The 26800-nt window shown below is 30.9% G+C and overlaps 1 protein-coding gene across 1 annotated transcript in view; it reads left to right on the top strand.

Moving 5' to 3' along the window:
• Dgk (diacyl glycerol kinase 1) overlaps positions 1 to 26800 on the top strand; it is a 91022-nt gene that overhangs the window by 25931 nt on the left and 38291 nt on the right. Inside the window, exons 2-3 of the mRNA XM_029311162.2 lie at positions 12078 to 12206; positions 15776 to 15861. Coding sequence (XP_029166995.1) covers positions 12143 to 12206; positions 15776 to 15861 — 150 coding nt within the window. The 5' untranslated portion in view covers positions 12078 to 12142. The remainder of the gene's footprint in view (positions 1 to 12077; positions 12207 to 15775; positions 15862 to 26800) is intronic.

Here is a 26800-nt window from a genome sequence, read left to right as displayed (position 1 = left end):
AAAGCGCTTTACGGAGCTCGTAAATTTCCTCCTGCTGATTCATCTGTTCAATCGCGCGGACTACCAATGGCTTCCGCCAAGCGATGAACACAAGATCGCGGTTTCGTTAGATGCCTCGTAATTTATCGTTCTTATTACAGGAAATCCGATTTTCGATCACGGCGCGAGAAAAGCGCGAAAGTCTCTTATCACGTTTCAGTCGCAATTGTAATTGTCAATGATTACGTACGTGTTCAAAATCGACGTAATTTTTCTTTTTATAAAATAATATTTATATCTCTATCTTCAGATATTTTTAATTCTCTTCCGGGAATCTTATAATTGCGCATTTAAAAGGAATCTCTCTGCGAATGACGAACTCCGATAAAATATGAAATAAGAAAATGGAAATACGGAAATAAAAATTTATCGATAAAACGGACAGTCGCGAGGAATCCTTTTAATAAGTTATTTGAAACATGAATTTTTAAATAATTGAAAAATGTTTAGATCTTTCGACGTTTAAAAATCCTCGAGAAGCGCGAAATTGTTCTCTCGCTGCTATTATTCCGCCGCTATGAGAAAAATATTGGTGGGTGAGCGATGGTCACATTTACCGAATCGATTTAGCGCGAGGTGTCTCGTATGTCGCTTTTCTCTTTCGCTTCTCGTGTCGACCGCAATACGCTGATATTAAATTGAAATTACTGGTATTAGAGTGGAATAAAGTTTGTGCCGCGCGCAACTTTTCCCGAATAAAAGTAATTTCCATCTCGGTGGGTCGGTAAACTTTAAAATAGCGGAACGCGCGAGGATGATAGAGGTAGAAATGCTGAAATCCTTCATTTATCCTTTATGGCAAGAAATCGTTTACTACTTATAAAGCGAGCTCAGTCAGTTGCGAAGTAAGAAGTTAATTAAACTCGTGGATTTGAAATTCTTTCCCTACATCTCCTCTCTCAACAATATATATATATATACCATATATATTTCCTGAAAATTGATTTGAGAGATACTGAATATTTGCTTACGTTTGCCAGCTAGATGGTATGCATTTGCGAAGCTTCTCGCATGCCGAACGAACGGCAAATTTCTATTTAAAATTCTCAAAACATCGAAGACAACATCACTCGAAGTACGTCAAGAAAATAGAGCCAACGCTTCTGCCTTTCTAGGCAGCGCGGCGAGCTAAAGTATCGAAACTCGATATCTCGTGTCGCGGGTTTATGCACTTATCGTCGTCAGTGCTAACGCCGGATGTGGAGTGTTGAATTTTAAAGCTTCTCGTCTACGTGCACGAACTTTAATATGCGATTCGCGCGCACGCGTATTCTTTGCGAAAACTTTCAGTCTTTCTGTAATCTAATGCAGAATGAGAGAACGACGGTATTTATGTTGCGACTTGAATGAATCATCTGTACATCTATCCTAAAGGGTTTCTTGCATTTTGAAATTTGCATCAATTTAACACACCATGACAAAAGAAATTGTATTACAATAATACAACGAGACGCAAGGAATGCACAAGAACGAATAAATCAAATTTCCCTCTTTTCATCCTAAAAGACTCGTATAATCCTTGGTCAAAGAGGCGGAATAATTTGTTGGACCGTCGTATTCGCGCGCCCGTAATGTCACACGCACTTTCGCGGAGAAATAATGAAAGTCCGTATAATGGAAAAGGTGCATGTCACGTCACTTATACGGTAAAGTGATCCTATATAGGAGAGCGCTTAATTCGGGCTAGGAAAAGAGAGAAAAACGCCGAGCAACCACCATCGGGACGCGCTCATTTATCCCAGCTTCTTGACGCCCTGCGGGCTATAAAGAGGCGAGATTACTTTTTACCGACGACGACGATGACGACGACAACGAGAGAAAGATACGTTTCGCAGAATAAAAAAAAAAAAGAAATTTTTTTTCGGACCATATCCCTGCCATGCCGTATGATCTTGTCACTTGCAGAGATAACGGCTCAAACGTGTTCCGGACGGTTAGTACGTATTGATTCCTTCCTGTGGCACTTTCCACCCTTTCTCCACAACCACAGTCTAACCCTCTACCCTCTCTCCCTCTCCCTCTCCCTCCCCCCTTGACACCCTGTCGATAGAAAAGCGTCCCTCCGCCCTTGGATACTCCTCTGCTGCCACCGACGGCTTTTCAAGAGAGCACTTTTGATCTTATGCGTCGAGACGCATAATAAGAGTTCTATACAAATCTCTACAACTAATCAGATTTCCTGACTGATGGAAGATGAACAGAAAAAAAGCAAGCGCGACAGCTATATAGAATTCATTTACGCGTGTAATACGCGAAAATAACTCGTCACTATAAGGTGACGTTTGCATATTACTTAATTCTGTGTAATTACGTTAAAACACGTGAGGTAGCATAAAAATATCCAGCGCTAATTTAATTCTAAAAAAGCGACGATCCAATTTTTAATATTTCAGCGCATTTTAATGAGATTCGCGTGTTAATTTTGTTAGTTAATAACGTTAAAGAGGAACAATGTGTTGTTATATTTATTGTAGATTGTAATATAGAGGGTTATCTTATGTAAGGTATATAAATAGAATAGGATCTAGAAGCACAACGCAACATAATATAGAGCAACACAAAATAAGCATCTCAACATAGAATTACATAGAGTATAGTTAAGAGCAGCAAGAAAATACGTAACAACTTATGATAGTTTGCGGAGCAAAACGTGTGAATAGCGTACAACATGAGCTAACTTGGAATATTTAAAAACCTGTAATGCATTAAATATAGCTAATTTACAACAACGCAAAAGTTTAAATAATTTTTATAACGTCCTTCAAATGTTTATACATTAAATTCAACCAATTAAAATTAACAGAATGCCATTAAAATTATAATTTATCAAAAATTTTAATCAACCAATTGTATTTATTCATCGAATATAAAGATAGACGGTTTGCAAGCTTTATAAATTTTATAAATTTGTACACACACAATTTCAGTTATAACATAATAAATTAATTATTCGTTTTGTTATAAAAAAAATTAATTATTTATTTATTATGTACAGTATAATGATATAAAATTTGTACTGATTGTACTTTATATAACTTGTGACAATATTGATAATATATGTGCGAATTTTATTTCGAAAACATTTTATTCTGAAAACTTTAATTGAACCAACTATGTAGTTTTCGTTAGAAACTTCGAATGATCGCGTACTAATAATTAGATTTATAGATAGACACTGTGAGAAACGTGCTCCGAATCAGAGATTTTCGGGCTACGGTAAGCAATAAATTAATAAAAAAGACAGCGTAGTAATTAAACAATCAACTTAAATTGTTAGACCTAAAACGCTGTTTGTCATTTAAATTTTTATTACCAACAAGAGTAGCTCGTTGAAGAACAAATAAATTGAACCAAGTTATAAATATCCTTTGGTTTGATATAAATAATGCAAGTTTTAATTAGCAATGAACTAGAACGCGAGCAAATATATTATTAATAAAATACAGTACACACGAATAAACATCGTATTTATGACCGAGAATGTTAAAGTCTGTTTAAGCAATTCATATAACTACTCCTAGTATAATGCAGAGTTATATGTATCTTTCACCAAAATCTCGTGAGATAATAGGCACATTCTAATAATTAATATGCAAATTGTTTTGAACCATACAGATTTGTCTTAGAAGAGAGAAGTATGAAAAACACACAGAGAGAGAAGCTGTTCACACAACATTCATCCAAATTAAGTTTGACGATAGAATATCAAAAGCAATTCAGCAAGCATCAAATATAAGAAAAAATTGAAATTTAATTTGATTTATAAATAAATAAATAAATAAATAAATAAATAAATAAATAAATAAATAAATACGCACATTTATTTCTCTATTTATCATACTTATCAGTTCGTAAACGGAATTTCGTTCATTATTCGTTATACTACAGAGACAGTTCAGATCGGATTTTATTTATGGCGACCTAGAAATCGCAAGCATTCATTGCGGTTTTTACAGCGCTGAATAAACTTCGCTATTCGTAATTCATCCGCCCTCTCGACGACATCCGGCGGCTGAGGCCAAGCCTCTGTTTTTAATTAAATGCCCGTAGCGTCCCCCGGCGCATCTTTCTCTCGCTTTTTTTTCTCCCTTTCTACGCAATCTTCCTGTTTTTTAACAGACATCGATCGTTCGACATCGTCAGCGACGGTGTAAATTTAAAAATCCGTCGTCGCATTTAGTCGAAAACTGAATTTTCGATTCTATCTAACTTCGGATACCCGCAGGAATATCTGACTAAAACCGATTGAAGAGCTCATCTCGAAACCGCGTAGTTTAAATCCGTCAAATTCATATTTAAAAAGAAAATGAAGGTACACCCGTCTACAAAGCTTTCAGCAGATTCTTTTTCAATGACTTACGGTCCTATTACTACACAACCGTAATGTTTCCATCAATTTACAGTACTGTCAATTACACAAAGGTGAACGAGATAATTTATATAACAAACGGAAATCAAAGTAAATAACTTTACTGTGCGCACATTTTGTACTAGTGAACGAATTTCAACATATCGTAATGATGCGTAGGAGTATAAAATTCATATCTCCCATGCGTATGTAGATTAATAACATATTCGATATATGTATATATGTATACATATATACGCCATTTGGATTTCATATCGCTTTGATGTAGCCAATCATCTCTCAATGTGCATGATCTACGATATATTAAATGCGAACGATCAAAACGATCAAAACGAAATGTACACGCTTCTCGCATTGCCCTGCCAGTTGCAGAATCTCAATTTTTTTCAAAGAATATATAGAATATATATAGAATATTGCCTAGTATTCGAGGGTACATGTCAAACCCGCGTAAATTGACTTTGATATTGTAAAATCCGAAAATCTAATATGCAATACAATAATAATATTAGTTATATTTAGTAATTTAGCAATATATTATAATATTAGAACGTAATATAGAAATTTGTCACAAGAATGTTTATAACGTTACGTTGATGCATTAAGTAAATATTATACGCTAATATATTTTATTTTATATAGCAGAAAAAAATATTTGATCATATATTTCATTTATTACCAGCAAAATATAGAAAAAAGCAACGTGAAAAATACATTGGATTTGTCCATAGCGATTATTTTGCGAGAGCTGTAAATACGACGCTATGTGACGACGCAATGCGCAAGGATTGAGATTAAAATTAAAAAATTGGTTTTTGCGAGCCACCGTTTTTGCCAGCGGATAGAATGTATCGAGTATTTTGTTACTACATATTAAATGTTCATTGTATGTTGATGGTGATAACAACGTGTAATGATACTGAATAAGCGTAAGCTTTCGCGTAATATAAACTTGTTACGTTTTGAATCATAACCATATCAGATAAGTTAGATTATGCAATTTGTGTTATTAATTATCGAATGATTTACCATTATAGAAAGTGGAGAAATTGCTATAGATATCTCACTACGAACATGTATACAAATATTTTACGAACTATACGTATAGTATTCTAACATGCATGTATTAATATGTTCGAATTTTCTAGGCTAAACCTAAGGTCAATTTCTTCGTTAACACTTTTTTCCTTTCAATCCTACTTTCTCTATAATTATTTTTAGAAAATAGAAGCAAGAAAATACGTTGAAAATTTTTGCGTGCCACTTTTAGATAAAAAGATATTTCAATATATAAAGCGCTACAAAATTCTTTAGCCTTAATTATACTAATCAAAATATCTGTTCCTTAATTATTGTGTATTTTCTAATTTTATAGACACTTTTTATTGGTGATTTAGTTCTGTATATTTGCAACAGAATAATTACTGTCGCCCCTTCTTTTATTGTTCTCTTTTTTGTTCGCAGTTCGCAAAGTTGTTTTTACTTTCCAGTTAATATAAACGTCGTTGTGAACGAACGATCATTGGTAAAGTAGAATGTGCTAAAAAAAGGAGAAAGAATCCCGGCACTTTCGAAATGCGCTACCAAGCATTATGCGTTTATTACCGGCAAGGGTGCAATTACTGAATTGTTGTGTGTTAGGTGTTTGCAAAAATTAAAAAAAAACTCATAATTGTAGGAATAGAATCGCACGATCGTTTATGTCGTTGCAATTTTAGATGTAAACATGAGTAAGCACATACTGTTTTGATAAAAGAGAATAATTGTTATATTAATTAACAATACAAGATTTTCTTTCTACAAAGTAAAATAAGATTTTGATTAAAGTTTTCATATTTTATGACAGAAAAAGGTCTATGTAATATTCTTTTATATTTATTCTTTTGTTTTATTTTATTACTATAATTAAAAAAGCTGCGTAAATTGTGAGCTGCGTTTCATAAATGAGGCAAAAAGTATATAGCAAGATTATCTATCTTAAGATTCACTCTGTGAGGAAGCTTGTGTTGTACTTTTTCTACCGTGTATATTTTTACCGATTAACTATAGTATAGTTCGTGCCTGCTTGGGTTTTATCAATGCATAAAATCAGGCACGTGCAACTCCTTGATAATAACTCTGTTATTGCATATCGCGTGTAATAAAAAAGAAATATATTTAAACCAGTTATCTCTCGTTAGCGAAATAATAATTATATCTGTTAAAAAATACTATTGCTGCAATGCGGATGATTATACTGATGGGATATTCTTGGCGTTATCTCTAGAATGCGTTACATGCGTGTAATAATAAACACGGAATGAGATTAATTTTAGGTTTTTGCATGAGAATATTACCATGACACGTCGCGAAAGAGTTAGGCGTATATATATCATATATAGATATATACAATGTACAAGGCGTGCCTCAAGGGGTGCCCTAATTATCCTTCTAAGCTAATTGCAATCAACGCGTAACTTTTAAGTGCTGTATGAAAATCAGCTTCTCGTAAAGCTTGATTTATTATAAAAGATTTTTTATATACGATATAATCAATATTTTTCTATTTTTTGCCTCAGATATGTTATTGTAGTTTTAGTAAATATAAAAATTTGACATATAATATTTCTATGCGATACACTAATTCTTTTATTTAATATCTTTGTTGCATGAAGATTTCAAATATAAAAAATTATTAAAAAATTTGACTTACAAGTTCGATAAATCTAATAAAATAATATATAACATAATTTTTTTTACACAATTCTAAATCGTGTTACAATCATGCTACTATGATTGTATTTTCTAGCAATATAACATTTTTATCGTTAAAATTACTTTTCAAATCCAGAACTTTTCTTTGCACGGAACAGTTATTAATATTCAATTCTCCGTATTTTATTTCCTGTTCGTTACGCAATCGATTACGCATATAAAATGCAACGTTTTTTATTTAAACGCACATGGACTATCTTTTTGCAAAGATTATCATTTTTTCGCGTTTTTAATTATAAGTGTAGTCCATGACATAACAGAATGGAAAATTATTTTATTAAAGAGAAAGAGAAAGAGAGAGGGAAATAAAAAAAAGTTAAATTCTGTTGAACTTTTCCGTTAAATCCTCTACATTTTCAGTAACGCACATTTTTTCGATAATATATTGCGATATTATCATAAATGAATAATTATCTAGCAACATTAATGAATGAAGAAAACTTTTATTTATATTTATGTTTCGTTGATTTGACTTTTTAACTTTATTTATCAGGATTGACAGTGATTCGGAGCGCTCTATAATTAAAAAATCGGAAAAAACGAATGACGTATATATTTGATCCTCGAAAAATGGGAACGAATAATACTAAAAATAATGTCGAAAAACAAATAGAAACTATCGAAATGCAACAGACACCTGACAAAAATCTATTAGAGATTTATTGTTTATTTATTGCAATACTGTGCATGTAAAATAGAACTTTGTATAAAACAAGATATACTTAAAATTTTTTTATAAATATAAATATCAAAGTAAAATTAAATATAAACCTATGTAAAAATTTTCTTATAAAAAACAGTAGTATATGTATTATATATATATACATATAGGTGTATGTAGTATATATATAAATTGAAATTAATTCATTTTATTTAATATATTGTTTCTAAAAAACATAAGTAATGTTAATAAGCTTAATACTGACATATATATATATATATATATATATATATATATATATATATATATAATGGCTCATGCAGCGAAAACGGTTAAGTAGATTACAAGTACCTATATTTTCAAGATACACGTAATATTTGTCTTATTATTATCGGAAAACAAGCTCGTTGGAGAAAAGCGTACACACACACACATATACACACACATTTTTGCGTCGTGCCATAATTTATCTGATATATTGCCCGATATATATTTTTCTCAAACAAAGATTCATGATGGTCTTACTGATTGTCAAATCCAGATATTATTTATCCGAGAAAAATATTCTGCGAGTCTTTTATTCGTGTGCTTTGAACTATAAACCCTATAGTATACAAACTTATAATTTATGATATCGATCGTGATTTAGATAATAATTTTTAAAAATTTCTCAAAAATGCGTAACTATAAACGAGAGAATTTGTCAATACGAAATAGAAACATGTTTTATCATTAGCACTATTGTCCAGCTTTGAATTACGCTACATGTGTGTACATACATACTGCAATAGTGCAATGCAAGCATCGCATACGAATGTATACCGCATGTCGTGCTTGTCTTCGTGGACATACGGTGATTCTATCATGACTAACTGACGATGGTGTATATTTCATTTCGTTTTATTGGTGAAGGATAATAAATTTACTTAACTACCTTCCGTCGAGTTCGTGTACTTGGGTTTACGGTTTCACCGGTCGTTGTAAGTGCTGTAACGCGAGACACACACTATTCTGTTGTAGACGGCTTTCCCGCTTTCCCTCATCGCACAAGAAACGCAATTCTAACTAGATTGTAAAAATAAGAGATTAAACTGCAGTCGACAATGTGCGAATTTATGATCCACGAGGATACCGTAAAATATAAAATTCAACATTCCTCGTTAAATTAACTTAATTTAGATGACAAAGGATTACAGATTAAATTATCGACAAAATAAATAATTTCCATTATAATTCATCTTTTAAAATTTTGAAACGCATATTTTTTACTTTGGAGATAAAATTCCAATAAATGAATTAATAATTAATTCAAAGAATTCTTTGAAAAAAAATCAATTTTTGAAACTTATGTATTGTTCAAAATACATAAACTGATATAATTCATAGCGATATACATATATATACAAATGTGATATTTGACAAAACAAAACAAAAGCGAGAATTTACAGAAATTGTGAAATTAAATTCTTTAGTTACAATATATTACCACAAGTGGTGAGACCAATTTGTTAACTAAAAAAAAAGTTATCCAAACGGGGGATGACACAAACACGCATAACATAGCATACCTTTTCATCATTTGAAAAAAATTGTAAAAAGAATATATTTTCGCACTGAAAAACTGTGTCGCCGCAGGCAACAAAAGATTGCTAGAAACAAATTCTTTTAGGTCTTTTTACAACGTTACATTGCAAGTTATTTAAACAAGATCTTTATGTAAAAAAAATATCTTCCTAGAAACGTGTGCGTAATTATTTTGCGTACAATTAGCGTGTAATTAGCGTGAAAATACGATAGTAACTCAAGCTATACATATTGCAGATTTATCTTTCGCATGCATAAATCGCTTATATAAATTGCAAGCATATTTCTTGAAAATCATGTTTTACATCCAGCACAGATCTCTTTCTAAAAGTCGTCTACAGAGTTTCAAGCCAAAGTCCACATGTGCTTTTCCGCCGCTGTGATACTTAGGCAAAAAGTAAAGTGAGAAGCTCTTGGACGAAAAAGCTTCGCAATTGCGCGCGTCGCTGGGATTTATTCTCCGAGTGGGATTATCCGGCCGCGCGCTAGACTGCATCTCGGGCTGTCCTTCATTCGGATTTCTATGTATATGTGTGTGTGTGTGTATGTATCTGTGACTAATTACAACACTGCGCGCCTGCCGCATCGATTGATGGTATTTTGTTCGTGCCACAGCCGGGGCCAGCCTAGATGTATATCACAGAAGAAGCCAACGGACCAGCAAAATTTCATTTCACGCTCATGACGTGCGAAATGTGTGCGCCGAATTTCGCGCGCGCGCAAGAGTAGATTATATCCGTAATACGACGAAATTATCGTCGCGTATGCATCTGCGAGGGAGGGCGATCGAATCTTTCACTTTTATGCAATAGCAAAGTGTTGCATGCAGGAGCGCTCGAGATTAATGCGATCATGCGTTGCGGTTCGTCCGTCGATTAAGCTCGTTATCAACGATACGCTACGGATTAAGGCTCCCGATATACGAAATAGCAATAATTTGTCCCGATATGTTTTTTTAATTTCTCATTGATACACCGTCATCCCCGAGATTTTCTTTTTTAAGCCGCTTCACTGGCGGTTTCATTATTCATATCCGGATGATTGTATCTAAATCGTTACGCATCAGTGGTATTTACAGTATCGATTTCACTTATTCAGAGAAAAATAGATTATTGAAACGTTAGTTTTTTCGATAAAATGTCATTAATATTCAAAGAAAAAAATTAAGAATGTAGCAAAAAAAAAAATTATTTTGCCAACAAGTATTGCGCGAGGATATGTCGCTATTGTATATCTGAAATAATCAAAGCCATCGTATGGCATTGAGTTGGGTTTCTCTTTGTTTCATAATTTTTTACAATATTTAAAAAATATTAATGCTATGTATAAAAATACATTTTCAAATAATCTTGTATTTCAAAATTATAATACATAGAATACTTCAAGTATCATTACACTTGTAAATAAATTCACAAAAGAAAGCACATAATATCATTTAATTCGTAATTAATAATATTTTGGAAAAAGAAAATTTTTGTGTAAAGAATAATTCTCTACCCGTATCAAATTATTTTTATTTTCAACTATATTGATTATTTAAAAAATTTTACTTTACAAAAAAACAACTAAAATATGTACATCTTTACAAAAAATATGTAACATATATGCAATATTATATTTATATCTTTTTGATTGATTTTTGTAAATTATCTTTTATTAAAAATTTAATTTTTTATTTTTGCAGATTATATATATTAACTGATGCAAATAACTAATCATAAATTCCGAAAAAATTAATAATTTTATATTTAAAATCTTTTTGCATCGAATGTGAATACATATCGTGCATTTTCTTTGCAGATAAATTTTTATGTGCATTGAACGAACGAATTTTATTGGACATTATGAGTTTCACTAACGAAATATATGTCCACGCGCCGTCACGTTCGCGAGAGAGATATGCTTAATTGCACGAATTCCTCTCTTGCATATAGGCGCGTTTACAGCGAGAGAAAAGCGGTCACAGTAACCGTAAATCTGTAATTTTAGCACGAGAGATGCGTAACGAATGTACATGCGGGATCGCTGGAGACTATATTAGCATAAAGTACTAGCGAATAGTAAATCAACAACGAACATATTACTTTACTGTAAATTGATTTAATTTACCTAAACTAAAGCTGATTTATATACACGGTTCGATGTTTTAAATCTGATCTTTAATTAAAAAAAAATAAAAAAAAGATAATGCGTTTTCCACATATATTTTATAATTTATACGAATTATATGATAATCGCATCTGAATCATATTAGTTGTACATTATTGTACAAAATAATAAATAAATTCTTTTTTTATATAAATTCTGCTATATAATCATGTGTGTTATAAAGTAGAATATATTATTAATAATTTTTAATGCATTTTAAATTATAAAATAGACGAATGAAGTATTTCCTCGATACTAATGCATTATCACATATATAATTATTAAAATAATTTCTATTTTTAATAATAATCAATCTATTCGGAAATTTATAAACCATCTATTGATCAGTGCCTATTATGTATCTATTGTTTTTTTTGTGGACGATTACTATCTTTCTAAATAGCATCAATGTAATATCCGGCAGGGTTATTATGTAAAAACAGTGAGAATATAATTGTGTATGAAAAACACCCTATACTATGATTTATATTTTATACGTAATGGCATCCTTTTGATTTGCAGGTGACGAATTTCAATATTGAACATCTAGCTGTTCGTCCTGAGGGACACATAAACCGAAAGTAAGGATGGCCTTTCACTGGGATAAGCTTTCGCCAGCAGAATTCCAACAACTTCAGGACTTGGCAGCTTGTAAGTAACAAAAAAAGGAAATAGAAAAGGAAGTGCTGAAACGTGTAGAATAATGCGGATAAATCACAACGAAAAGTATGGCGTATCCTCTCTCTTCTCTCTCCTTCTTTTTCTTTTTTCTTTTTCGTTTAAATTTTTTATAGATTGTAAATTCTGAAGTCTGTTACTAATAAAGTTTGAGAAACTTTGACTTATAAAATATCGACGAAATTTAGAGCGGACAACTTTCTATTCCTTGATTTTTATTTTGGACACTATTAATAATTTGTAAGCAGAAAATTGAGGAAAATTAGATTTCTAATCAATTATTATTGATATAATTTTAGATTCAATTTCTGAATAAGAAATCCCTCAAGATATATAATTCGTACATTTAAAAATTCTAAATTTTTTAACGCGTTCTTTGATGTTTACAAATAATTACCCACTGCAATTTATGCTCAATAAAAGTAGAATTTTATTCTAATTTTATTTTTATTTGTTTCTAAATGTATTATTGCGTTTATGAAATTCTTATGATTAAAAAAATATGTTCTTACTTTAATTATTAGAGAGTCGATTACATGATGTTGCATAAGAATGAATCGAATTCGTTTAATTATTTTCGTTTTTCATTTAACTCAATGTATAATAGTTTTATGGACTCATCATGCGCACGAATTTATTCATCGAACGCACAGATAAATTTTTCATGATTCCTGTCGAGTTCTTTAAAAATTTTGTTTCGATGGAGATATAGTAGCGCTCACCATTGGGTGATTATCGTCGTATGAATCGAATTACTGCGATAGACAACGAAGTTATTTGAATGATGAAAGACGGATAATGGTATTGTTCGTTATCGTCAAAGTGCAAACGCGAGGAAATACGTCGTAATAAAAGGATTCTGGCACTTTGCCGGAACATTTCGAAACGTAATTACATATTCGCTCCGAAATGGGGAAATTGAATAAAATGAAATAATGATTGCTTTTTAAAATGAATAAATCCTTTTGCATATACATAATTGTCATAAGCTGTCACATAGTTCTCTAATATACCTATTATAGTATATATTTTCAAATTATATTGTTACGTTCATAAAAGCACTATCTTTAATTGCAGATAGCACTTTTGATTCACTTCAATTAAATATAATGAAAGTAAATTGAAAGTTTATATTCTGTCTAATTGTACAAAATGAAAGTCAACCGTTGGGAATTTGTTAAATTACCAAAAATAAATCGCGAGATCAATACAATCATTCAAATATAATGCAAATATATATACTGAAAGGTTGGAAATAAATATCGAATATTTTGTTAAATTTATGTACCTTTGCTTTTTTCTATAATAAAACATCATGCATATTTTATCTTTCAAAAATTTAAGCAGTTTATTAAGCAATTTTTATATTTAATTATTTTAAAATGTCATATGTATGTCAATTTATAATTTGCGATAATTTTTCTATAAATCTCACGAATATTTCTACGAATATTTAAATAAAAACGATAAATCTTAAGAAATTTCTTCACAAAATAAATAAGAATGAAGAAAAAATATTTGTCTATAAAATTATCAATTATATAATCTCGTTGACGTAATAGATTTGAACGTCAAAATTCATATTTCATCGACTATCATATATTTCCGTGCGATTTACTCGTCGACAGCAAATGTCTCCGGATTTTCCGCATATAACTTTTCGATCGCACGAGCTTGACGATGTATAGGTACATACACCGTCGTCTAGTATTTTACAGTGGGCTGACGGAAATGCGAGATTATAACAACAGCTAATACATTTCTCGAGAAGGAGTAACAAGCGCAGCATTCACGCAAGAAAGCGCTAATTCATTGTACGTACAAGCGTTGCACTTTGTTCCACGAAATAAAATAAATTGCCATTTGTCGACAAATTTACTGGTATTATTATAAGCTATTATTTCGGCGATGTTTTGTTTGAAATACACAATAGAACAATGCCAGAAAAAATTCATGTCTTCTTACATTCGCGGACAAGGACTTGATTATAAAGTGAAATGAGTTTACAGAAAGTTTTAATTAATTGCGAAAGTAATATCACGAGGATAAATCTATAAAAAAACAATTGAAGTAAAGAAACATGCGCTATAAATACGAAAAAATATTTAAATACTTGTATATAAATATATAGAATAAAAGTTTAAGAACATTATGATATTATACTTAATGACAAACTTGGTGTTTGTCGCCACAAAATAAAAATGTTTCACTCACCGATCGCGCAATAGTAGAATTGACATAGAAAATTCCGTTGATTTACAACATACAAATATAGATCCAAATTACAGCGAAACTAAACAATATTTTAAAAAATTGTAATTATATGTATATCAACCTTTCAGATGTAAAAATAAATAATAATATTATATTATAGTAGCGCACACAAAATAAGTAATATTAAAAAAATTGTAATTATAAATATCAACTTTTCGTCATGCTAAACTATTCTAATTAATTTGTCAAAGTGAAACGTATGTATAATGTATATAGGATTAGAGAAAGAAGAACGATCTTATCTGGCAATCGACTAATTTGAGTCGAGCCGCTTATCGAAGCGTGCTCTCATTAAGCATTGTTCACCACTGATTCAATGAGATATTCAATTCTGTTAGCATTCTATTAAAAAGTATAATCCTCGATAACAATAATATTATATAAGTGCAAAGAGAATATCGCGCAAAAACATAAAAAATCGAATGTTAATTCGGTATTTTACTCGGTCTCCTGAATTAATTATAACACGATTAGCTATTGGCAGATGTACTATTTAGCACATCAAATACGCTCGCTACATGTCAGCCATTTAACCAATTATTGGCATCGACTCGTGGAAATGCAGTGTCTTGTGTACTTAGCTTCCCTTTCAGAATAAATCTTCCAGGTACTGAATTCTTCATGTCAAAATCAAAGTCACACCGATTGAAAGTTTTATCAATGAAAAGTCGATGTAATATAGATAATATAGATACCTATATATAATAAAAAATCAATTTATAAATTATATCTATATAGTGTATATAATTATATAATATAAATTATATAACTCAAGAGAATAATTATCGCTTGTGTCACAATTAAACCATAATTAATAATTTCTCTCTATTTTGATTTCTATTTCAAATGAATAAATTGTGTGAAATAATATTTGTTTCAGTAAATAGTTACCGCAATTATACATTTACAAATCTTTAATCTTTAAAAATAATTAATTAATACAAGAATTTATTTATAATTTAGAAATCTAGAAAAAAAAACGATTTAAATATTACTTTTCACTTTTTACCATAATATATGACGCAAGTCTTTCCATCTAATAAAGTTTTACTTTTCAACTTGCTGTTGTATTTCATATTATTATTAAATAACATTTTTTGATATAGAGTTGATATGAAAATTGTGTTATTTAGATTGATTATAAAAATTGAAATTTAAATTTTAAAAAATTTCGATTATTTCTTTGATATTTGACAATTGTCATTCTATATCATAGCATAATACTTAATTAAACACAACGAATTATCGAACTGTTAATTATTTTTCAGATTCCACACGGAAACTTCAGGATGTTTTGACTGAATTTTGCGGGAACAACACAACGCCGTGTGGCGCGAAATATCATCCGGACGGAGTAAGTCATAAAGATTAATCTATATTTTAATTGTAATCGATAATGTATGTATTTAACATTTACAAGAGAGAATATTATTCTCCGCACATAAACAAATATCTTTTTGGTAGGAAAATGGTACATTTAATGTATACATATCACGAAAGAAGAAAATATTTGAAGCAACGATATCGTGATTTCTTTTTTAATCAATGTAACCAGGACACTTTATTAAGCAAATATTTTTTTATAAAATATATATTTAATTCCGTAGAAATTCCCGCAAATTTTCTGTGTAAATCGATAATTGTAAAGGATCTCATCGTGTGAACACGATTTCGTTGCAGTCTCTCGTCTCAGGTGTACTTTAGCCTTTCTACGAAATGAAATTGAACGATCGGTGTGCTCGGGAGTGCACTCGAGCAACAAATATCTACTTACGGTGTACGTAAGCTCTTTAAACAAGTTTTCAGAAAACACAATATTTTGTAGGAAAACAGCGACGAATGCATCTAAAGCAATTTACTATGAATAATTAATTCATCTTATATCTATATCGAGAACGTATTTGTAATTTTGCAAAAAATTAATCAATTTTGCACTATTATTGCGCTCGATAATAAAGTTCTCATCATCGCGCTCTTTCAGAAAAGTTTTTAATTGTTTATTTTACTATGTCAGTGTGCGGTGAAATTAGATCATTCAAATACGAGAGTACGCGTTATATATCTTGAACGAAAAGTATACATATAGAAGTCGACATATGCGACAGCATAATAGAACCGCAGACAATGAGAAAGCATTTGTTCCATAAAATCGCAAACTAACCCTGCTGAGGTAGAACATCCGGAACACGTACGGCGTTCGCGGATATAGATGGATATTATTGCGCGTTTATGTTATACGAGAAGGACGACCGCGTAAGAGGACTCCGTTCGACGACGCATTAATGATCGATTCGAATTCCTGATCATATTCTGCACGTGCAAAGTTATTTCTTGTTGTATGAAAAGAGATTTCTCATTGCGAAATAACACGCGTACAAAGTTTAAAATATATATATATATATATATATATATATATATATATTTTTTTTAATAGACTATTTAAAAAAATAAAACATCACATAGAAACTAGAAGCAGAAATTCCGTGCTATAACAATTATATGTTTGCGATCATATAATTGTTGTAGTAGTATCCTGAAAATTTTTACTTTTCCCCTAATTTTGCTTTTTTGAATAATTATTAAATCGGATTTTTTTCCATCAAAGAATCATATCGCATTTTTTTAACATGAAAGTATTATAGTAAAAATAACAATAAAAGTAAAAAATATGAAATTGTTATCCAAGTGGAGCAAACAATGATTTCTCTTAATAATCAACAAATGAGAAAGGTAAAATTATTACAATTGACGAAATAGCAGATAATGTTTCCTCTTTGATAGCAGACCAGCTATGCAATAACAGACATAGAAATCGCCTTGTTCTGGCAAATATGGCATGAATATAGTATTAGCTCGCGATAATGATCCTTTACGGACTTTACGCATTAGTATATTTAGTCTTGTTTTATAATGATTCTCTCTAGTCAAAATAAAAGCTGATATTCTATTTCAGCTGATATAGTTTCATTTCCCTTGCGTCCTCATTTACGATCCTTTTTCATCCACTTTATCTAATCTTCCTACTTAGATTCCTGTATATTATTCCATTAAGATATTGGAATCTTATTGTTAAAAATAAAGTACTTTCTACATCATTCTACGCATATGGTGAATATAGAGAAGAAAACTTTTTTTTATTACAAATTCTTATTTTATATATATATATATATATATATATATATATATAACTATTCAATTTAGTAATAATAGATTTTCGGGATTTATTTAATCAAATTATTATCAATTCTCAGAAAATAAAGAATCTTTAATTCCGTAATTGGGATCCTAAACAAACATTTAATTTATTATCTCCATTATAAATACAATAAGGAGTTTTTTATTCACAGCAAAAAGATCGTAAAAAAATTCGTGAGTGGAAAGCGCGACAATTACAGCGAATTCGCAATTTTGCGAATGTTCGTAGTTTTCTAATCGAAATAATTATTGCGATCGTGTAAATTTATTTCTCGAATTTCATGACATAGTACAAAATCGTTATCTTTTAATTTTGGCATCTCGTGCTATTTCTTAATGCTTTATTCTTACGATATATTGTCGGAACAATATATACATATAACTATAATACAAGTGCAAACGTAAACATGTGGGAACACATTTAGTCCCCTCGAGGATATTAACTTATTCGCGACTAAAACAGATTGCTAAAGTTACGACAATGTTTTTTTTTACGAAGTATCTGACTTAATGTTTGCTGTTTTTATCACAATTTGTCATTTAGGGATATTATATTACAAAAGGTATATCGATCTCATTTTCCTTGTCTTTATTTTATAAATTTTTTTGCAAATAATAAAATAATTTTTTGGTAAAAATTTTATATCAAATCCTATGCAAATAAAACAAGTACTGTCATAATTATGGAAATGACAGTTAATAAAATATATAAGTTTTCAGAGATTACAATTTCATTTTTAATTTATTACGTTTTTTAAATTTAAATATCTATGTTGAAATATAAGAGGAATAGCACGTTTTCATTCGATATTTTCTTCTCTGATAACAAGACAGTAGTATTGCATTACGACAAAAGGTAAACACATTTATATATGTATATACGTAATAATGGTCTAAATATTTTTTTCCAACTAAATTCCCGAGTTCTAATAAAATTGGACCTACGTCTAAGTTACAACCAAGAGACCTGACTCATGACCTGGTGGTTGTAATTTCATGGCGCGCTTCAAATTGGATCCCTTTGAGAAGTGATCTAAATTACTTTCTTCTATATCGTCGGCATCTTTCCACAAATTCCGACCGCGTGACACGCTTTCAGATGACAAGTAAATTTACTGCCTCACCATCAACAGAGATATAATCCACCGCATCTCTCATATGATATTCTCACCGGAATTTCGTGTATTAATCGTCACATGTAATTGTTTTGGTATAGCAATGAAAAATTGAATTCTTTTAAAGGGCTCATAAGAAAAGAAAGGTATTTAAATTTTATAATATAGTCTAAAGCCTCTCCTTACAAAAATGAGCAAAATGAGCAAAATGGCTTATATCATTTATATGCATAATGCATTCTATCATGCTGTGACATATGTCACAGAAATTCACCGGGGTGGAACTTGTTCGTTGGAGAGCACAGAAATCGCATTATTCTCTAAGAGTATCACAACTCGCTTATTTATTGTATATGTAGTAACAGTTAAAATCCATTAACGTCGAGTAATTGTTACATAAAAGATTCTACAAACTCCATTCAATAAGTAACGCTTATTTTCACTCAAAGTCAAGCATCACTTGACATTATTTTATCGTAAATATATACAGTTGCGAAAGCAATTACGACGTATTATCGACTTTCATGTGCGATTATATGAGGTAAATGTAATTACATGGTTTAGCTTGTAATAATTCAAAAATTTTCGTAATTTTAAAATACGCAGTGTGTTAACTGTTAAAAAATTAGACCGACAAATTTTGAAGGAAAATAGAAAACTTGAAAATAAAATTTTTTTGTTAATACTATTTTTCTTTACGACGTTTTTAGTTTTATATTACATGCTATGAAATAATTTATGTGACTTAAACAATAAGCAAACGTATAAGTAAAAAAATTAAATTGTATTTTAATCTTGAACAAAATTCACTCTTTAATTCACTCTTTGAAAAACTCATATTTCACATCATGTAATCACATCATATTAAAACTAAACGTTATAGAGAAAATTATTTTGAAGTCTTCTTTCTATCTTCAAAGTTTGTTGATCTAAATTTTTAACATCCTGTATAAGACTACCTTTGATATGACATGTAATTTATAACGGATTTTTATGTGACATTTTTACATATTATACTTTATAAATTTTTATTATACCTATAAGAGAAAGAGGGAAAAAGTAAAGAAATGTAAAAATATGACGCTACAATAAAATTGAACTTTCTATAATTTTGCGGATCTGAGAGAGGAGTAAACTGCTATTTGAAAAATCATCATTAATTTATCACTTCGGTATCAACATGAGATACAGTAGTTGGCAAAACCACTGAACTAGGATCGATCTTATTGCGTCAACATTTACAACAGGAATCCTTTGTGCACGAGAATGCAAACTTGGTAATCCCAGCGGGAACTTGACAATCGATATATCGAACACTAAGAGGCTACGCTGGTTAGGAGATCAAGAGGTTCGGAAATTCCCTCGCGTCTTTCTCTGCGAAGCGTAACCGGTGTGTCGAGAACTCATAATTGGACATTCCACCTCGGGATAGCTGTGCGTCAACGGTCTGTAAGAGGCTATACATTCAACCGTGGATCTGTAACACGAGAGAGAGAGAGAGAGACGCGTGTGCTCCGGTTCTAATTCCCTCAATTATAGTTAGCCGGGCCTGTGATTTGCCAGAACGAGATTCCTCAACGAGTAAATTAATTGGATTGTTTGAAAATTGCAAGTTCAGTTCTCGAAGATTACGTCTAACCGAAGTTGTCGCGTCTTTAATCTGTTCAATTCTATCGCGTTGAAAAGGCAAGTTCTTCTTTATGGTATTAACAGAGTTCTATATAAGTATCGCTAATTAAGATTTTGCCCGTCTTATATTCGAATGATAATAGTTAGTATAATTAGTAGATTTTGTATCAAATTTACAAATATGAACCTAAAATGTAATACTATAATAATTTCTATATAAAAATGATATGCATATTGTTTATTTTAAAAATTGTTTATTAATTGTTTATCGAATCATAATTATCGAATTTTAAAAGAAGTAAAAAATAAAATTTAAAAAATATACATCAAAAAATGTATTAAAAATTCGATATATGTACAATACATTTGATGTTTATAGGATTATACAAAATAAAGTTATTCGTGTGTATCGACAATTACAAATCGAGTGTAAAAACAAATTTATTATTCCGTCCGTAAGGCCAAATTAAAAAGAGGCTATTTGTTTTTCTCTGTCAGATATTTCGACCACAAATATATTTGTTCTATTGCTCTCTCTTGCAAAATCTGCGAGGAAAATTAGTTTGGCTAACGCTCAGTCCTTTAAATCGAGCATATCATCGTGTATTTGAATTAAGTTAATATAACGAATTAAGTTAATACGTTTGGCAGGACCATCGTCTTAATTGAAGTTTGACGCGAAATAGCCAGGATGGGTCATTAAGAGAAATCGCTATCCTAATACAGATTTCCGTGTTCAGATCGATTCGCTAGATATCTTATTGCGCGGAGAATAGAATCATTATGGAGCACGTAAAACATACCATCCCTTTTTCCAACTCTCTACTTTCCTCTTTCTTATCCTTAAAGTTTCTTTAATTTTTTGTTCATCATTATATTTTTTCTCTTATCGTAATTAATTGTGATATCAATATATGCTTTAAAAATAACGAAAGAAAAAAATCAAGTATCAATACCTAACATAAATTTATATAGTAATAATTTAATTTGTTGATAAAAAAATATGAACAACTTGTAAAGAATTTTGTGTTGTTGTAATTAAAATTATAAATATACATTTTCTTGAGAAAGGAAACGTTTCTCCCAACTCTACTCCACATTTGCATAATTAAGAAGCGTTGCAGGAATAGAATTTCATTCGACGATAACGATTAATTCATATTGCTAATTGAATGTAGCTTTGCGATTGTAACAGAGCGAGCGGTTCGGGAATGCGGCAATTCAGAGTTATGTAACAATATAGACGCGTTCTCTCCTTACATACCTACTCTCGCTTTGTATTCCGCGTAGTCAGAATCACGAATGAGGCGTCTTTGTAAAGTTCTTCCCCGTATTTTCGATTGTTCTCCATTGAAAAGGTACGCGATTTATGTGCTTTGTAACCGAGTAAAGCGACTGATATTATGTGTGTGGAACGTACAAAGGATATTAAATCCACTTTAATTTTATTATTGCACGCTTTTGCGAACGTTTTCGTAACTTTGAAGCATAAAATCGCGCTATTTCTACCCGTTATACGTACATACATACCGATGTAATATAATGTAAAAACTACTACATCACCTTGAACAGTATGCCTGACTATGCACATACACACATACATGTGCATAGTCGCATAGGGTGCAGACACGGATAAACAGCAACGAACAACAAGACGGAAAAGGGGAGCTACAGTTTCTATATTAAGCTTTGTGAACGAGATATTCTCGGCGAAGAGAGTCCCTTACGAGGGTCGACAACGGACAAGGACATATATCAATGCTCTGACACGTCGCCTAGGATCACATTATCGATGTCACTTCCAGTAATGCACCTTGCTGCATCCCCACATTATCACGACGAATCGATTATATAATATTTGATTTTCATGCGAGAGTAATTAACGATTTTACGATATCTGACAGCAGTGCAGCTTTTTCAATTAAAAAAAAAGAAATAAAATTGATGTAAAATTTATTCACTGACGCATTTATCGTTCCTTGCTTCACGCACGAATTTGTTGAAAACTATTTCTCTATCTTTTTCTCTAATTTTATATAAATTTTATATTCTATGTTTTTATAAATATATTTTCTTGATCAGAAAATTTATTTATTTTTTAAACTTTATCTCTTTTTCTCTCAATACTTTATATAAAATTTATATATTATATCAATTATATTATGTATTGTATAAATTATATTATATATTATATATATATTATATAAATTTTATATAAAATTTAATATATATAAAATTTATATAATTTCTATAATATAGAATATAATTGATATAATATATAAATTTTATATAAAGTATTGAGAGAAAGAGAAATAAAGTTTAAAAAAATAAATAAATTTTCTGATCAAGAATATAACGTCAGTTTACACAGTGTAGACCTATTATCGTTATCGCATAAGACTCCATATTCAAACTCTCGAAGCAAACTCTATAACGAGATCAAACTAGACACGCCGTGATTATATTATCGTAATGTTGTCTGACATTTCAAGCGATTATCCCTGACAGAACTTCCTCACTCGAGGATCCTAGGAATTATCGTCCCCAATATCTTCTTATCGAGTCATCGTCCCGTATGTGTGCACGTTCCCCAAGTTCGTCCTTCGACCTATAAATGCGAAGGACAATGTGAGAAACGACTGCTGGGGACGTAAGGCATGGAAAAACGGGTCTTCGTGGGCCGCAAGGGTGCGGTTGCCTAGCTACGTGACGTCATCTCTGACGCACTCAAAGAGAAACGTGTCGGGGATGCGACAAAGAGCCGACACTACACACGCCGAGGTCACTGCGTCATCATACGCACACATAAATCAGTGAAGAGGCAAGTTTCAGAGACGGATTAGACAACTATTCCTAAAATAATCGGAAGAAAAATAAAGAGAGACTGAGAGAAATTATATGTTCGATTGAATCGATCATTGGTTCGAATACAACGCGAATAGGAAGATGAATTGATCTTCCAAGAGACTTTGAACCAGTCTAGAATGGCGGATATCTATTAGATCCTGTCTGAGAAAAATCCTTTGTGCGATAAAAAGAGATTATTGTGATGGCCATTCGAATTAATTGCTATTTTCGTACAGGGAAATAGAGGCAAGAAATGTTCATTCAAGGAAAATGACATTTGTCGATTCACTTGAGCTCGACAAAAAGAAGCTACTATTGCTTGAATGAAGAATCCACTTGTCGCTGTTAAGTTTTAAGGACAATACATAATAGCAGAATCGAATTTGATGCTATTTTATAATTACAACGCGATATATTTTATGTTGTGTCTCAATTTCAATGTGTACACAATTTGTAAACATTTACAGAAAATTCCATTACGTAAAATCTACGTGAAATATTTAATTTTATAAATATTTATAAATATTTAATTTTAATATATTTATAAATGTTTAATTTTAATGTATTTATAAATGTTTAATTTCAATATATTACAATATTTTTCTTAGAATCAGATCAATATTTATTTTTGATTGCAAAAATTATTAAGCATATGCGATGTTCATATAAATACTGTGTGAGTGTGTGTCACGTAACAAATTTTATAAGTTTTCCCATTGCTCACAATTAATGATCGACACTATATCTAATCTAACTAAATGTAATTACAAATTGCAACGTCAGCTGCCAAGAAATATACTATCCTGTATCTCTTTAAAAAAGCTATTTATCATAAAGCAAGATTTTGCCGTCAAACTCACACTATCGCTTTATAATGCTCGTAGCTTCCGAAGTCTCGATTCATAAAATATTGTTGTCCAGATTTTTCCTTGGCCATCGGATCAAATTTATTACTTGCGATTATTTTTTTATGTGCTACCGAACAGGTTCATCTTTGCTCACATTATCGATAGAAGAATAATTACTTAAGAAATTTATTTCACATGTAGCTCATTCTTTTGTTGGGAGAAAATTCTCATTGTTATATTTTTTTCATTAATTTTTCTTGAACAAAATATATATATTAAATAAAATTATTTACCATTTTTCCTGCTAAAAAATGAAATTTAATATCACCTACACAAGTGCTGCATATTAAACGAGACTCATTATTCTCCATTTTATTATTATCGACATGCTTGAGATCTTTTTCTATAAAGAATATTTTATAATTATATTTTATAATTCGAACGATATTTACCCGCAAATTTCCGTAAATATAACAATGCCAAAAACAAAAACAAAAGAATGAATGTATCCGATAATATCGATGCTGAAATATTATGAAGAGAAAAGAGAAAACCGATGAGATTCTGATGCAAGCGCGATGAAATATTCAAACGTCATCGTTCAGAAACTATTTACGATTATTGAGTTTTACGAAGATTATAGCATTTTAGAAGTGGAAAATATGATAAAACGAACGGATATTTTCTTCAGGTCGTCTCTCACGTTACCTTGTCGCGATTATAGGTGCCGATGCCGAGTTGTTCACGCTCGGTGGAGCGCAGCATGCTCCAATAAAGTACCTCAAAACGTAAACGCTTCGCCCGTCATCTTCCACACTTGCAGCTTATGCAAGGTCTCGAATGTGAAACACGAGGTACATCTCCCGGTTTCCACACAAATGTCGCACCACTACATTCTCCCGTATTGAATTATTGAACTAAAGTCGTGAATGCAACAGTCTGTCACTACGTAAGACACTTACGTAGTGACAGACAATTAAATTCCGTCCTTTCTAGTTTTCAAGCCGAAGTTTCCTTTATTTCACTTTCTATCACTGGCTGTGAATAATTCTAAAATATATAAATGTATATCTTTGTGTTTTTCTTCTTCTTTTATCTCGTTTTTTTTTACCGGAGATGGAATATCACTCAAATATTTTTATTGTTTTATCATGAAAAGTAAATAGCAAATATACTGATATCATGATATTATGAAAAGCAAATAGCTAATATAATGCAGAGTAGTTTTTTTTAAATCTCTAGATATGGCACAGTAAAGATTTTATTAAAATCTCTATGTAAAAGTGTTGCAATATATCATGTTGCATTCATGAACTTAATTTTTGAAAGGGTGGATAGTTATGAATTTTGGTAAAGACGATTTTATTTTTTTTATAATAATATACTATTACCATTTATTTATTTCTATTTTGCAGATATTTTAAAAGAAGAAATAATATATATATAAACCTATAATAAAAACCTGCAGAAAATGAAAGTAGACGAGGCACTTTTTGCATGTTGAAAAAACGAGGTCATGCCAAGCTAGCATCCCACAGCTGAGATGACTATGCATCACACTTAGTAATATAGTACATTGTCTACTTTTTCGTGTAGTATCCATCTCGAGGGCGCTTTACTGGAAGAATGCACCAAGTGGTCATTCGAGCGGCGAAAATCACACTTTTCCTCGCTGGGTCATTTCATTAATTTCAAACAGGTGTTACTTAACGCTTCGCACAAAGAAAGAAAATGTTTTATTTGTGCAAAATAATTTACTAAATTTAATCAATTTAAAAGGTTGCATTTTTGATCACAATATAGGATATCTATAAAGTTAAATATTTATAGTGCCGTGTTGTTGATGATATTGATTAATAGATAAAGTTTTTCGTACATGTACCGTGTGATCATCAATTTAACTTTAAAGTCGATATAATACAGAGAAATACTATAAATATTGTACACTACCCTTCATTCGCTTGTGCCTCAGTAAGTTCGGATATAAAAAACGCAAGCAGAAGTAAGAATAAAACTGAGAAGGATCTACGTCACTGAACGTAAAACGTAATGCCATACGCAGTGAATAAATCGTGACGTAAAGCCGAAGTTTATATTTCGATTTTTCCACTTGGCCTAGAAAGCTGGCAACACAAGGAAGATTTACAAATCGTTCTACTCGTACTTCGCCGAGTATTGTTAGTCGCGTTATCATAATTCGTATACATTTCTTTCTCTCTACGTGACATAATTCTACCAATTACTATTTCTAATACGATCGATTGTGATTGACGAGAAATTTATGAATTTAGATTATTTTAAAATAATAAAATTAGTAGATCGAGAATAAAAAGTATTAAGAAATAGAAAACGGTTTTGAAATGTGTTCTATTATTTACAAGTGCGATAAGAAGAATATGTCATTAAAAAATTAATAAATATTAATATTATATATAAAACATATGCATAATAGTTCCAAATTTTAATCAAATAAATCAGATAATTCAACTTACAAGGGACATGTCACAACTGTCCGGAACCGATTTGATTCTCCTTGAAATATGTTGTTAAATACACAAATCTAAAAGACACGTATTTTTTTATACGTGCGCAATTTGAGTTTTAAGGGGTGAAACACCCCTTTAAAGAATAACGGTATTTTTCTTTAGGATCAAATATC

This window comes from Nylanderia fulva, unplaced genomic scaffold (assembly GCF_048542155.1).
Source record: "Nylanderia fulva isolate GAGA-0341 unplaced genomic scaffold, ASM4854215v1 Scaffold28, whole genome shotgun sequence".
Classification (NCBI taxonomy): domain Eukaryota; kingdom Metazoa; phylum Arthropoda; class Insecta; order Hymenoptera; family Formicidae; genus Nylanderia; species Nylanderia fulva.
This window is presented reverse-complemented; position numbering and strand designations above follow the sequence as displayed.